The sequence below is a fragment of the Rhinatrema bivittatum genome, chromosome 8, assembly GCF_901001135.1.
Source record: "Rhinatrema bivittatum chromosome 8, aRhiBiv1.1, whole genome shotgun sequence".
Taxonomy (NCBI): Eukaryota; Metazoa; Chordata; class Amphibia; order Gymnophiona; family Rhinatrematidae; genus Rhinatrema; species Rhinatrema bivittatum.
This window is the reverse complement of record NC_042622.1, coordinates 222,714,256-222,726,064: the sequence shown is the minus strand read 5'-3', so window position 1 is coordinate 222,726,064 and position 11,809 is coordinate 222,714,256. Positions and strand designations below refer to the sequence as shown.

Below are 11,809 nucleotides of genomic sequence, written 5' to 3'. Positions count from 1 at the left end.
CTGTATCAGAAGACTTATGAGGAGAGGCTGAAGGACCTGAATATGTACACCCTAGAAGAGAGGAGGTGCAGGGGAGATATGATGCAGACCTTCAGATACCTGAAAGGTTTTAATGATGCACGACCCTTGAACCTTTTCCATTGGAAAGCAAAGCAGTAAAACCAGGGGTCATGAAATGAAACTCCAAGGGGGATGGCTCAGAACCATCATCAAGAAATATTTCTTCACAGAGAGGGTGGTGGGTGTCTGGAATGCCCTTCCAGAAGTGGTGAAGACAAAAACAGCAAATTTAAAAAAGGCATGAGATAAACACTGTGGATCCCTAAAGGCTAGAGGTGGAGATGAAGAAAAGGGTGTGTGGGGATAACTTGCAAGGAATGGCAGCAACTGCAACATCGCTCTCCGCTTCGACAGTGGGGGGGGGGGGGGATAGTCAGGACCCTGACTTTTATGGCCTGGGGTACCAATATGCAGACATTAAGGAAAAAGTGCAGGCCTGCTTCTACAGCCAAGTCCAAAAGCAAAGCACGTTCAAGCAGCAGCATTGTCTGAATTATCAGGGAGGCTGCTCACCCTGTAAAAATGTTGCTAGAAGTCATTTTGTTATGGATTTGATAGTTACTTGGTTTTGATTGTTAATATTACTACTCTTGGCATAAGGCTTGGGGGGAACCTGCACAGAGCAGCACTTACTTTCATAAGAAGCTTGCTGGGCAGAGTGGATGGACCATTTGATCTTTTTCTGCTATCAATACTATGTTACTGTGTCTAGCTTATTTGAGATAAAGATTGGATTTGTAATAATTCCCTGAATCTTTTCGATCCACTCAAGGTGAATTGTTGTGGATTTCATCAGAGAGATTCAGAAGCATAAAATCAGGGCCACAGCCTTCTCAAGTGCTGCACCTGGTAGAATGCAGCTCCATTGCATATCATGTCAGAATGGAACTAAAAGGCCTTAAATAGTAAATGAAGGCAGATAAAGACCACAGGGCCACCCAGTCTGCCCAGCAATTTGTTTTTGGTAGTAAGTGCCACTCTGTGCAGTTATGCCCCTGCCTATTGTTAAGGGTAGTAACTGCTGCTCCGTGCAGTTTACCCACACGCAGAAGAGTTACTCCAAAGGTTAATATAGGTTCACCCCATTTTTAAATTTCCATCCTCTAGTCTATAGGGATCTATGTGGCTGTCTCCCCAGATGTTATCTGGTTTCTCTGATGGCCAGGCTACAGTGGCTGGGGTGGATTCCTCAGATTCTTCGGGGTTCCGGCCTTTACTGGGTCTTGGTAGTCATGAGGCTTTGATCTCTCCACTTTGTGATTTATTTCTGGTAGGTGCCTGGGGTTAGGGTGGCTTGGTGGTTTCTTAATTGGGTTGTTTTTGATTTATGTATTTTTTTTTTTAATGTCGTGGGCAATTTTGTACAATTGGGAATGCAGTATAGAAACTATTACATGAAATGATATATTACATTGAAGTGTCCCATACCCAAAGTGGCACCATGGAATATTGCAGTAATATTATTACGTTGCAGTGTATTGTACCTAAAGTAACACTATAGGAGTACTGCAGTAATAGTACACTTGAATGTGCCATACCCAGAGCAGCACTATAGGAATAGTGCAGTAATATTACATTCCAGTCTATCATACCTAAAGCAGCCCTATAGGATTGCTGCATCCAAGGCAGCACTATAGGAAGACTAAAGTAATAGTATACAATTCTCTCTCTATATCAGTACTGACTATTGAGCCAGGGCTGCATATTTTTATAGTGGTGCTATAGAAATAATAAAAAGGAGCTGTTCAAGGGCCGAGGCTTCAGATTTTTGGGTCCCTCCTGATGCATTGTGGTTCCTGTAGTGCTGCGCTTTCAGGGGGCGGTTCTATAATGAGGCAGGGTGAGGCGGCCACTTCAGGCGGCAAGATTTTGAGGCGGCAAAATTGCCCCCCTGAAACCTTCCTGCCACAGCCGCCTCACCCACCATTCAGGCAAACAACTCTGCAGGCAGGAAGACCTGCAGCGCTGTCGGCGTGGAGACAAAGAGAAGAGAGACCCGGAGAGATCCGGAGCCCAGGTCGGTGGCGGCCAAAGAAAGGGAAAGGAGACCGCGGCCCGCTGCCGGATCCCAGACAGGCAGCAGCAGGGAAAAAAAAAGGCGGTGGGCAGCCTCCGGTGTTCAGGTCGCCGGCGACCAAGAAATTAAAAGAAGAGCGCGCGGGCGCAGCCAAGGTAAAAAAAAAAAAAGTCACTGCGGGAGCTGGTGGTGGCCAACGAACAAGAAAGGGGCCACATGCGTGTGCCGCCACCACCAGAGCCCAGGCTGGCGCTGGCGGAGAAAGGAAAAAGAAGCTGTGGGTCATCGGTGCTGGCCAAAAAAGAGACCGCGGGCTGCCGCCAGAGCACAAGCTGAAAGCAGCCAAAAGAAAGGAGGGTGCAGCGCAGGCTGGATGCGGCGAAGAAATAAAAAAAAGAGCTGTGGGCCGCTGCCGGATCCCAAGCCGGTGGTGGCTGAAGAACAAGAAAAGGTACCATTTGTGTGTGTGTGTGTGTGTGTGTGTGTAAGGAGCAGCTAGCTTGGGGGGGGGGGGGCAGGGATGCAGCTTGTGAGTATGAGAGGGGGTGTGTATGCATATGAGAGGGAGGGTGGGAGTGTCTGTATGAGAGAGGGTGTGTCTGTATGAGAGGGTATGTGGGGGTTGGTGTGTGTATGAGTGCGTTTGTGTGTATGAAAGGGATGTGTGTATGAAATGGATGGTTGGTGTGGATGGGTCTCTGTATGAGAGGGGGTGTGTCTGTATGAGAGGGTATGTGGGGGTTGGTGTGTGTATGAGTGCGTTTGTGTGTGTATGAAAGGGATGTGTGTATGAAATGGATGGTTGGTGTGGATGGGTCTCTGTATGAGAGGGGGTGTGTCTGTATGAGTGAGTGTGTGTGTATGAGAGGGTGAGTGTGTACGTATATATGAGAGACTGTGTGTGTGTGTATGTTTATGTATATGAGAGGGTGGGTGAGAGCGGGTGTGTGTGTGTGTGTGTATGAGAGGGTGTGTGTGTGTGTATCGTGTGTATGGAAGAAGGAGAGAAGTGAATGAGTGTATATGTGAGTATGGAAAAGGGAGGGGGTCGGGGGTGTCATCTCATCCCTCACCTCATGCAGCAGATCGCCTTGAACCGCCCCTGTGTGTTCTGGTGGCAGAAGGAGGCTTACAAATAGTTTACTTGGATTAATTCAAATTAACTTACCAGGACTGGCCAAAATCTCCCTCTAGATACAAAATTGTTTGACAGTGAGTTAGCCATGGGATACCACCTCTGCCTTAGTGCACTTCCATAGCAGTCACTGAGAGTTCCAGCAGTAACAGTTTGGTAGGGCTATGGGTAATGGTAACAGAAAGCCAGGGGCCTCACCTTTGTGACACTGCTGCAGTGACACAGACTGAAGTGAGATGTCTGACTAGGTGTTGTTATTCCATCCTGCTTACTGGCATTACTTTCCAAATTCTGTCACGTCTGTGCTGGAGACTCCAGCAAAATGGGTACCTCAGTCACACACGCAGCCCACAGACAGACCCTCACCAAACACAGACAGGCCGATGAGGTATCGGCACGCGAAAATGCTAATGCACCTCTCCAGTGCATTTAAATAGGTTGCTGCGGTAAAAAAGGAGGCGCAAGGGGAAATAGTGCGCCCCTAGTGCCTCCTCGGCAGCGGGCGCCCAGGAGAGGGGGCTACCAGCGGGTTAGGATAATGGACGCTCAATTTTACCAGCATCCGTTTTCCTAACCTGTACACAGCCACGGGTTAGGAAAATGGCACTCGTTAATTAAGCGTTCCTTTTCCTAACCTGACTGCTGGCACACTTTTTAAAAAGATATTTTTTGACAGTTCTCCTTTTTCAGTTCCTCCAACTTAATATCGCCACGATATTAAGTCGGAGGAACTACAGAAAAGAAGTATTTTCTGCTTTTCTGTACACTTTTTGGGCTCCTCAAGCATTAACGTTTGCTCCAGGGCAGGTGTTCATTTTTGAGGGTAAAAACGTGCACATTGGGAGCACTTTTTTTCTTTTTTGCCTCATCAACATGGATTTACATGTGATGAGCACTATTAGTTACGCGCTTGGTTGGATGCACGTTTTGGTCACGCTAACCCCCATTTTTGCATCGTCCAAAATGCGCATCCAATCGCGTCTTGAGCCGTGCACTGCAGCCAGCGCACGGTATTGCATTCGGCCTGCGAATGAGGGCCCACAAACTAGAAAGAGAAAGGTGTTGACAAAAACTGAACAGGAAACCCCCAACGATGCATTACTGGAGAAACAGAAATGCATTTTCTCTTGTACTGTGCAAAGTACAAAGATATACAGCTGCACATTTCCTAAAACTAAAAGAGTAAATCAGAGAGGTCCCACAAAAGGGAGGAGCAGATAAAACTGTCTAATCCTGGGAGCAACAAAATATGTGGGAGCCCTCCCACAGGGCCAGAAACATAATCTGACTGGAGACAATACCGACCAGCAGCATAATCAGGGAATCATCCCTTCTGTACCCTGTAATTTTATTTTACTGTGATTAGCACTATTGTGTATTTTTTTTCTCCTTTAATTTTACCACTTTCTGTATTACTTTGGCAACACTTGTACAAATCGTCATGCCAATAAAGTTTGCTGTTTTCTGCCAGCTCTGAGCGGGGTGAGGAAAGCTGCTTGATCTCTGTGCTGTGGCTCCGCTCACTGCATGTGTGGGTGGGTGGGTGGTGGCTGCTCAGGCAGGTTTCTGATTGAAGGTGCTGTGTTTAATGTTAAAGGGATGTGCTCCTCTTGCTAAAGCCTGATTCATGGCTAACAGCAGAGCCTGCCTCAGTGAGATCAATGTGCTGTAATTACACTATTCAGCTACTTCGGGGAGGGGAAAAGGCTGACAGGCATGGGGGCAGCCGAGATGCAGCCCCACGTTACTTTGATTGACAGCTGGGCCGGTTGTGGGAAATGTAGTTTTCGGGCCAGTGATCTGCCAGCTCTATATCGAGTCTCAAGCCTCGTGCAGAGATTCATAGCCCTCACATTTCTACCTCAAGTGCAACGACAGGCGGATCAGTCCAATCGAGCGCAGGATTCACCAATTCCATCTAGACAGCAGCTCTCGATGTAGAAAACGGACTACGACTCCCAGAATGCCGAGCCTCTCGGCTCTAGCTCTAGCATGTGTGATGTCATGGACCCATGTGGGAGCTCTGACATCTGATTGGCTGGAGCAACCATTGGACAGCAACCAATGAAGAGTTTGCACAGAAGCAGAGGTTGAAAAGCTCTTTTAAGGTGGCTCTGGAGGTCCCTGATTCATGCAACAGAGATGAGAAGGAGCCTCTGGGTGACTCTACAGGACCGCAGTACTCCCCATTTCATCCCCCTTCTTCTGAGGAGATTGAATAATCACTCACTGCATCTGGACAGTAATTGCTGACAGATTGAGAGAATGCCATATATATAAATGCATAAGGGGCATATAATGGCGACTGTGTGGAGGGAGCTCACAGCTCTTCCAGCACTCCCTTCTATAGGGAATGGTACAGAAGGGTGAGGGGAGCTCACAGCTCCTGCAGCCCCAGCCTCTTCCAGCAGGAGGTGCTGTAGGAAAAAAGTGAAGGAGTTGGCTGTGGGGAGCTCACTGCTCAAGCAGGAGCTGCTGGTTATGGTGAATTTCATGGATCCTTCTTCTAATAAGAAAACCCCACTATTTGGTAAACAGTTTAACAAATGTGTTTTTTAATTGATTGAATAGATTATCATCAAGCAAGAGAAGATTTATGCTGACAGACAGGCTGATGGGACCAGCTCCCCCCCCCCCCCCCCAAATCAGTGACCTCACATCCAAACCAAACCAAAAATAAACGTTCAGGTAGAAAATCCAAGATGGGTTTCTAGATGCACAGACACAACTCTTTTGCTAATAAGAAATGCATTATTCACCTAAGGGCGGATAGCCAGACTCCCATCACTGAGTACTATAGGTCACCTTAGAAGCACACATCCAAAGGATTATTATGGTTAGAGCTTGCTGCCATTTATCAGCCCTCCTAGTGGCATGCCATTTGTAAAGGGGTGGGGTGGGATGGGGGGTGGAGAGCATGTGGTCTGGGGTCCAGCACTTTTCAGAGTGACCTTGGAAGTCAGCAGTCTTAAACTGGGAGGAGTTCTCTGTACAGGGCAGATTCTGCTCCAGCAGGGAGCACCTGGCACAAGGGCTGTGTATGGTTCAGAAGGAGGCCCTGTAGTGTGGGATTTGGGGAGGGGAGGGGGAGAAGCGCCAGGCAGCAAAGGGCGTCTTGTAGTGCTGGGGGCCGTCTCTCTCATCACTGTCTCCCTCTTCAGTCAGGTTCCAGAGGGGATGCTATGGAGTCCCAGCTGGCACTGACTGGTACAATCATAGTAACAAAATAAATGACAGCAGGATAAGGACCAAAAATGGCCCATCCAGGCTGCCCAGTAGCGATTGAATGTACAGACAATGATTTAGCACATGTTCTGCCTCATCCCTGACAACCGGATTAGTCTACCTCATATCTCTAATCATATCTGGTTATGTCCCCTCCCTTTCCTCAGGGTCCAAGCTCCTGAAATTATTATATGTTTCTCAACTAAATTGTAAGTGTCATTTCTGATAGCAATCCACCTTTTCGTGGGCAAAAGGCGGAATATCAAATGTTTACAAATAAAAATACGATGCCCACGGTAAATAATTCCCACCCACACCCACTTCTTTTGGATGCCTTTTAGGGCTGTAACTGCTGCTGCTCCGTGCCATGGAGCCCCAGTCATGGAGGGGCTGCTCTGGAGTCCTGGCTGGCATCACCAAGTACAGTCACAGAGAGGGGGGGGGGGGGGGTGCTGTGGAGCCCCAGCTGGCAGCACCTGATCCAGGTACAGAAGGGGTGCTGTGGAGTCCTGACTGGCATCGCCAGGTGCAGGCACAGAGCGAGTGCTGTGGAGCCCCCCCCCCCCCGGCACCATCACGGAGGGGGTTGCTGCGGTGCCTCAGCTGACACTGCCTGGCAGGCTGGCAGAGAGAATAGTGCGGAGCCACCTTAAGAGCGTGCTGTGCAGTCTTCTCTGCCGTCTCCTGCCAGAAGCCTCTTCGCCCTGCAGCCAGGGGCTGCTGAATTGTGACCAGCTTCTCCTCTGACCTTCTGCTCCTGGGCTTCTTCCTCTTTTCAGTCAGATTACTGGCAGCGGGAGAGGGGAGCGGAACCCCACTCCCCCACTTGCAGGAGGTTTATTTCTGAGATAGAAAGGATGTCTGTGCAAAACACAGCCAAAGAAAACGGAAGAGAAAAGGAAAAGCAACCTGCAAGTCTGGCCACAGGCTTTCCTTCAGAAAGATTTTCTAATGTGTAATTTTGCTTTTTTGGAGAGGGCGCACGGATTCTGCAAAGGTTCGGTGATAAGGGGCTGTTTGCAAAGTTTTTTTGAGTCTCCTTGGGAAACTGAGAAGTGGCTTGGGATGTACCCCCAAGGGAGGCACCCGGTAAGTGTCAGAAAACTCTGAGCTCCAGGTGGGGGAAAGGAGGGCAGAGAGAGGGAGAAGAGAAAGCTCAGGGATGGGGGTGATTCAGAGAAGGAGAGGAGGAAAGCGGAGGAAGACATAAGGCAAGAGAGAGAGAGGGTGACGGTGGGGGAGACACAGGGAGAGAGGTGAGAGAAGCAGGAGGAAGGAGAACGGGCAGAGAGAGAGACGGTCAGTGTGAGAGAGACTGACCCAAGAGAAAAGGAGGGAAAGGGAGGGTGATGGGGAGACAGGGACGGAGTGGTTGCTGTAAAGTTGGGTCCAGGCTTGCATTTGGGCTGCTTAGGGGACAGAGATTATTAACTACAGGGTTAATTGCTCTTTTTATTGCTGTAGGCTCCTCTCCAGTCTGGGCAGCCCTTCAAGTTTTCAATTTTGGAAATGTGTGATCGAATTAAGGAAGAATTCCAGTTTCTGCAGGCTCAGTATCACAGGTAAAGCAGGAGACATCCTGAGGTTGGAAATAGAAGGAAAAGGGGGGAACAGAGCTTGAAAAGACAAGCCAGATATCAGAGCCAGTGAACTCACGTTACAGGAAGAAAAGAGAAGGTAGGGAGGAAGGCAACAGATGCAGAGACTTTAGAGGGTAATGGAGGGTACAGTGAGATACAGAAGCTGAACTCTGGGGGCGATGGAGGCCTCAGTGAGACAGGAGCAAAGACTGAGCTCAGGGGGTGATGGAGGCAGCAGTGAGACAGGAGCAAAGACTGAGTTCTGGGGGCGATGGAGGCAGCAGTGAGACAGGAGCAAAGACTGAGCTCAGGGGGTGATGGAGGCAGCAGTGAGACAGGAGCAAAGACTGAGTTCTGGGGGCGATGGAGGCAGCAGTGAGACAGATGTAGAGACAGAGCTCTGGGGGCAATGGAGGCAGCAGTGAGACAGGTGCAGAGGCTGAATTCTGGGGGCGATAGAGGCAGCAGTGAGATAGGTGTATAGCCTGAGCTCTGGGGGCAATGGAGACAGCAGTGAGACAGGTGCAGAGGCTGAGTTCTGGGGGTGATGGAGGCAGCAGTGAGACAGGTGTAGAGCCCGAGCTCTAGAGGTGATGGAGGCAGCAGTGCGACAGGTTCAGAGGCTGAGTTCTGGGGGTGATGGAGGCAGCAGTGAGACAGGTGTAGAGCCCGAGCTCTGGAGGTGATGGAGGCAGCAGTGAGACAGGTTCAGAGTCTGAGCTCTGGGGGTGATGGAGGCAGCAGTGAGACAGGAGTATAGGTTGAGCTCTGGGGGCAATGGAGGCAGCAGTGAGACAGATGTAGAGACTGAGCTCTGGGGGTGATGGAGGCAGCAGTGAGACAGGAGTATAGGTTGAGCTCTGGGGGCGATGGAGGCAGCAGTGAGACAGGTGCAGAGGCTGAGCCCTGGGGGCAATGGTGTAAGAGGTCTAAATAGTTGTAAGTTCTTTCTGAGCAGCAGTTTATATCAGGAGAGGTTGTGGTAAGGAAGCGTAAGGTGTACTCTGAGTGGGTGGGAGTCCAGGCCTCTCACTTCTCTTCACTGGGGAGGGATGGCGTTTCCACACTGAGGTCTTGGAAGCTGGCATTTCCAGTTCGGTCTGTTAAGACAGGAAAAGATAATGAAGTGTGTCCTATCCCTTGCTAAATGACTCCTCTCTGTTGGGTTTTAAGGCAGTCTTTAGGGGAAATGAAGAATCTGCAGGGCATGGCCAGTTAATCTCTAGGGATTAAGTTCTCTGCTAGTTTTAGGAAAGAGTTTGCCAGGGCATGAATTCCTTGAAAGGTAGTGAGGATGGATAGCAGGAAAACAAGGTGATAATGTTTCTGTGCAGGGTGTTGAGGAGACCTGGAGGCTGAAACTCTGAAAGGATTTAGACAGCTGGGCATAGTGCAGAAAAAGGCAACCAAAATAGTGCAGGTTCTGCACCAAAATATCTATGAGATGAGATTTAAGGACCTAAGTATGTATATTCTAGAGGAAAGGAGAGTTGGGGACATATGTTGACACATTCAGATCCCTCAAAAAGTATGAATTGGGCACAAAAAGCAAACCTTTTTCAGAGAAATGAATTCTTTAGAACAAGAGGAGAAGGTAAGAGGTCCAAGGAGGGTGAGATTCAGGAGCAGTGTCAGGAAATATTTCTTCATGGAAAGGGTAGGATTCATGGACCAGTGTTGGAAACAGAAAATAATTCAAGTAAGGCTGGGAGAAACACAGATAATCTGTAGAAGGGAAGGAGTGAGGATGACACCAGAGGTCAGCTGGGGTGTACGGCATTGCACTAGGAGCAACACTAGGGAGGCTAAATGTGCCTAATGAATCTTAATTGCTGACACATTCTGTGTTTCCTTGTGTAGTGAGTGTGGGTCTCTGGGAGGTGATTACTTGGTGGGTAGTGAGTGTGGGTCTCTGGCAAGGGATTACTTGGTGGGTAGGGAGTGTGGGTCTCTGGGAGGTGATTCCTTGGTGGGTAGTGAGTGTGGGTCTCTGGGAGGGGATTCCTTGGTGGGTAGTGAGTGTGGGTCTCTGGGAAGGGATTCCTTGGTGGGTAGTGAGTGTGGGTCTCTGGGAGGGGATTCCTTGGTGGGTAGTGAGTGTGGGTCTCTGGGAGGTGATTCCTTGGTGGGTAGTGAGTGTGGGTCTCTGGGAAGGGATTCCTTGGTGGGTAGTGAGTGTGGGTCTCTGGGAGGAGATTACTTGGTGGGTAGTGTGGGTCTCTGGGAAGGTGTTACTTGGTGGAGAGTGAGTGTTGGTGTCTGGGAGGGGAGTCCTTGGTGGGTAGTGCAGGTCTCTGGGAAGGGTTTCCTTGGTGGGTAGTTAGTGTGGGTGTCTGGGAGGGGATTCCTTGGTGGGTAGTGAGTGTGTATCTCTGGGAAGGGATTCCTTGGTGGATAGTGAGGGTGGGTCTCTGGGAAGGGATTACTTGGTGGGTAGTGAGTGTGGGTCTCTGGGAAGGGATTCCTTAGTGGGTAGTGAGTGTGGGTCTCTGGGAAGGGATTCCTTGGTGGGTAATGAGTGTGGGTCTCTGGGAAGGGATTCCTTGGTGGGTAGTGAGTGTGGGTCTCTGGGAAGGGTTTCCTTGGAGGGTAGTGAGTGTGGGTCTCTGGGAAGGGATTCCTTGGTGGGTAGTGAGTGTGGGTCTCTGGGAAGGGATTCCTTGGTGGGTAGTGAGTGTGGGTCTCTGGGAAGGGTTTCCTTGGAGGGTAGTGAGTGTGGGTCTCTGGGAGGTGATTCCTTGGTGGATAGTGAGGGTGGGTTTCTGGGAGGGGATTCCTTGGTGGGTAGTGAGTGTGGGTCTCTGGGAAGGGATTCCTTGGTGGGTAGTGAGAGTGGGTCTCTGGGAAGGGAATACTTGGTGGGTAGTGAGTGTGGGTCTCTGGGAAGGGATTCCTTGGTGGGTAGGGAGTGTGGGTCTCTGGGAAGGGATTCCTTGGTGGGTAGTGAGTGTGGGTCTCTGGGAGGTGATTCCTTGGTGGGTAGTGAGTGTGGGTCTCTGGGAAGGGATTCCTTGGTGGGTAGTGAGTGTGGGTCTCTGGGAGGTGATTCCTTGGTGGGTAGTGAGTGTGGGTCTCTGGGAAGGGATTCCTTGGTGGGTAGTGAGTGTGGGTCTCTGGGAGGGGATTCCTTGGTGGGTAGTGAGTGTGGGTCTCTGGGAGGTGATTACTTGTTGGGTAGTGAGTGTGGGTCTCTGGGAGGTGATTACTTGGTGGGTAGTGATTGTGAGTCTCTGGGAAGGGATTCCTTGCTGGGTAGTGAGTGTGAGTCTCTGGGAAGGGATTCCTTGGTGGGTAGTGAGTGTGGGTCTCTGGGAGGTGATTACTTGGTGGGTAGTGAGTGTGGGTCTCTGGGAGGAGATTACTTGGTGGGTAGTGAGTGTGGGTCTCTGGGAGGAGATTACTTGGTGGGTAGTGTGGGTCTCTGGGAAGGTGTTACTTGGTGGAGAGTGAGTGTTGGTGTCTGGGAGGGGAGTCCTTGGTGGGTAGTGAGTGTAGATCTCTGGGAAGGGTTTCCTTGGTGGGTAGTTAGTGTGGGTCTCTGGGAGGTGATTACTTGGTGGGTAGTGAGTGTGGGTCTCTGGGAGGAGATTACTTGGTGGGTAGTGAGTGTGGGTCTCTGGGAGGAGATTACTTGGTGGGTAGTGTGGGTCTCTGGGAAGGTGTTACTTGGTGGAGAGTGAGTGTTGGTGTCTGGGAGGGGAGTCCTTGGTGGGTAGTGAGTGTAGATCTCTGGGAAGGGTTTCCTTGGTGGGTAGTTAGTGTGGGTGTCTGGGAGGGGATTCCTTGGTGGGT

At 50.1% G+C, this 11,809-nt stretch overlaps 1 protein-coding gene across 2 annotated transcripts in view; it reads left to right on the top strand.

The window, feature by feature from the left end:
* Positions 1-7,118: 7,118 nt before the first annotated feature.
* The window catches only part of LOC115097688 (transducin-like enhancer protein 2), a 43,013-nt gene continuing 38,322 nt past the window's right edge, over positions 7,119-11,809 (top strand). For both annotated transcript variants that reach the window (XM_029613641.1, XM_029613640.1), the window contains exons 1-2: positions 7,119-7,526; positions 7,902-7,999. In XM_029613641.1, coding sequence (XP_029469501.1) covers positions 7,389-7,526; positions 7,902-7,999 — 236 coding nt within the window. In that variant the 5' untranslated portion in view covers positions 7,119-7,388. The remainder of the gene's footprint in view (positions 7,527-7,901; positions 8,000-11,809) is intronic.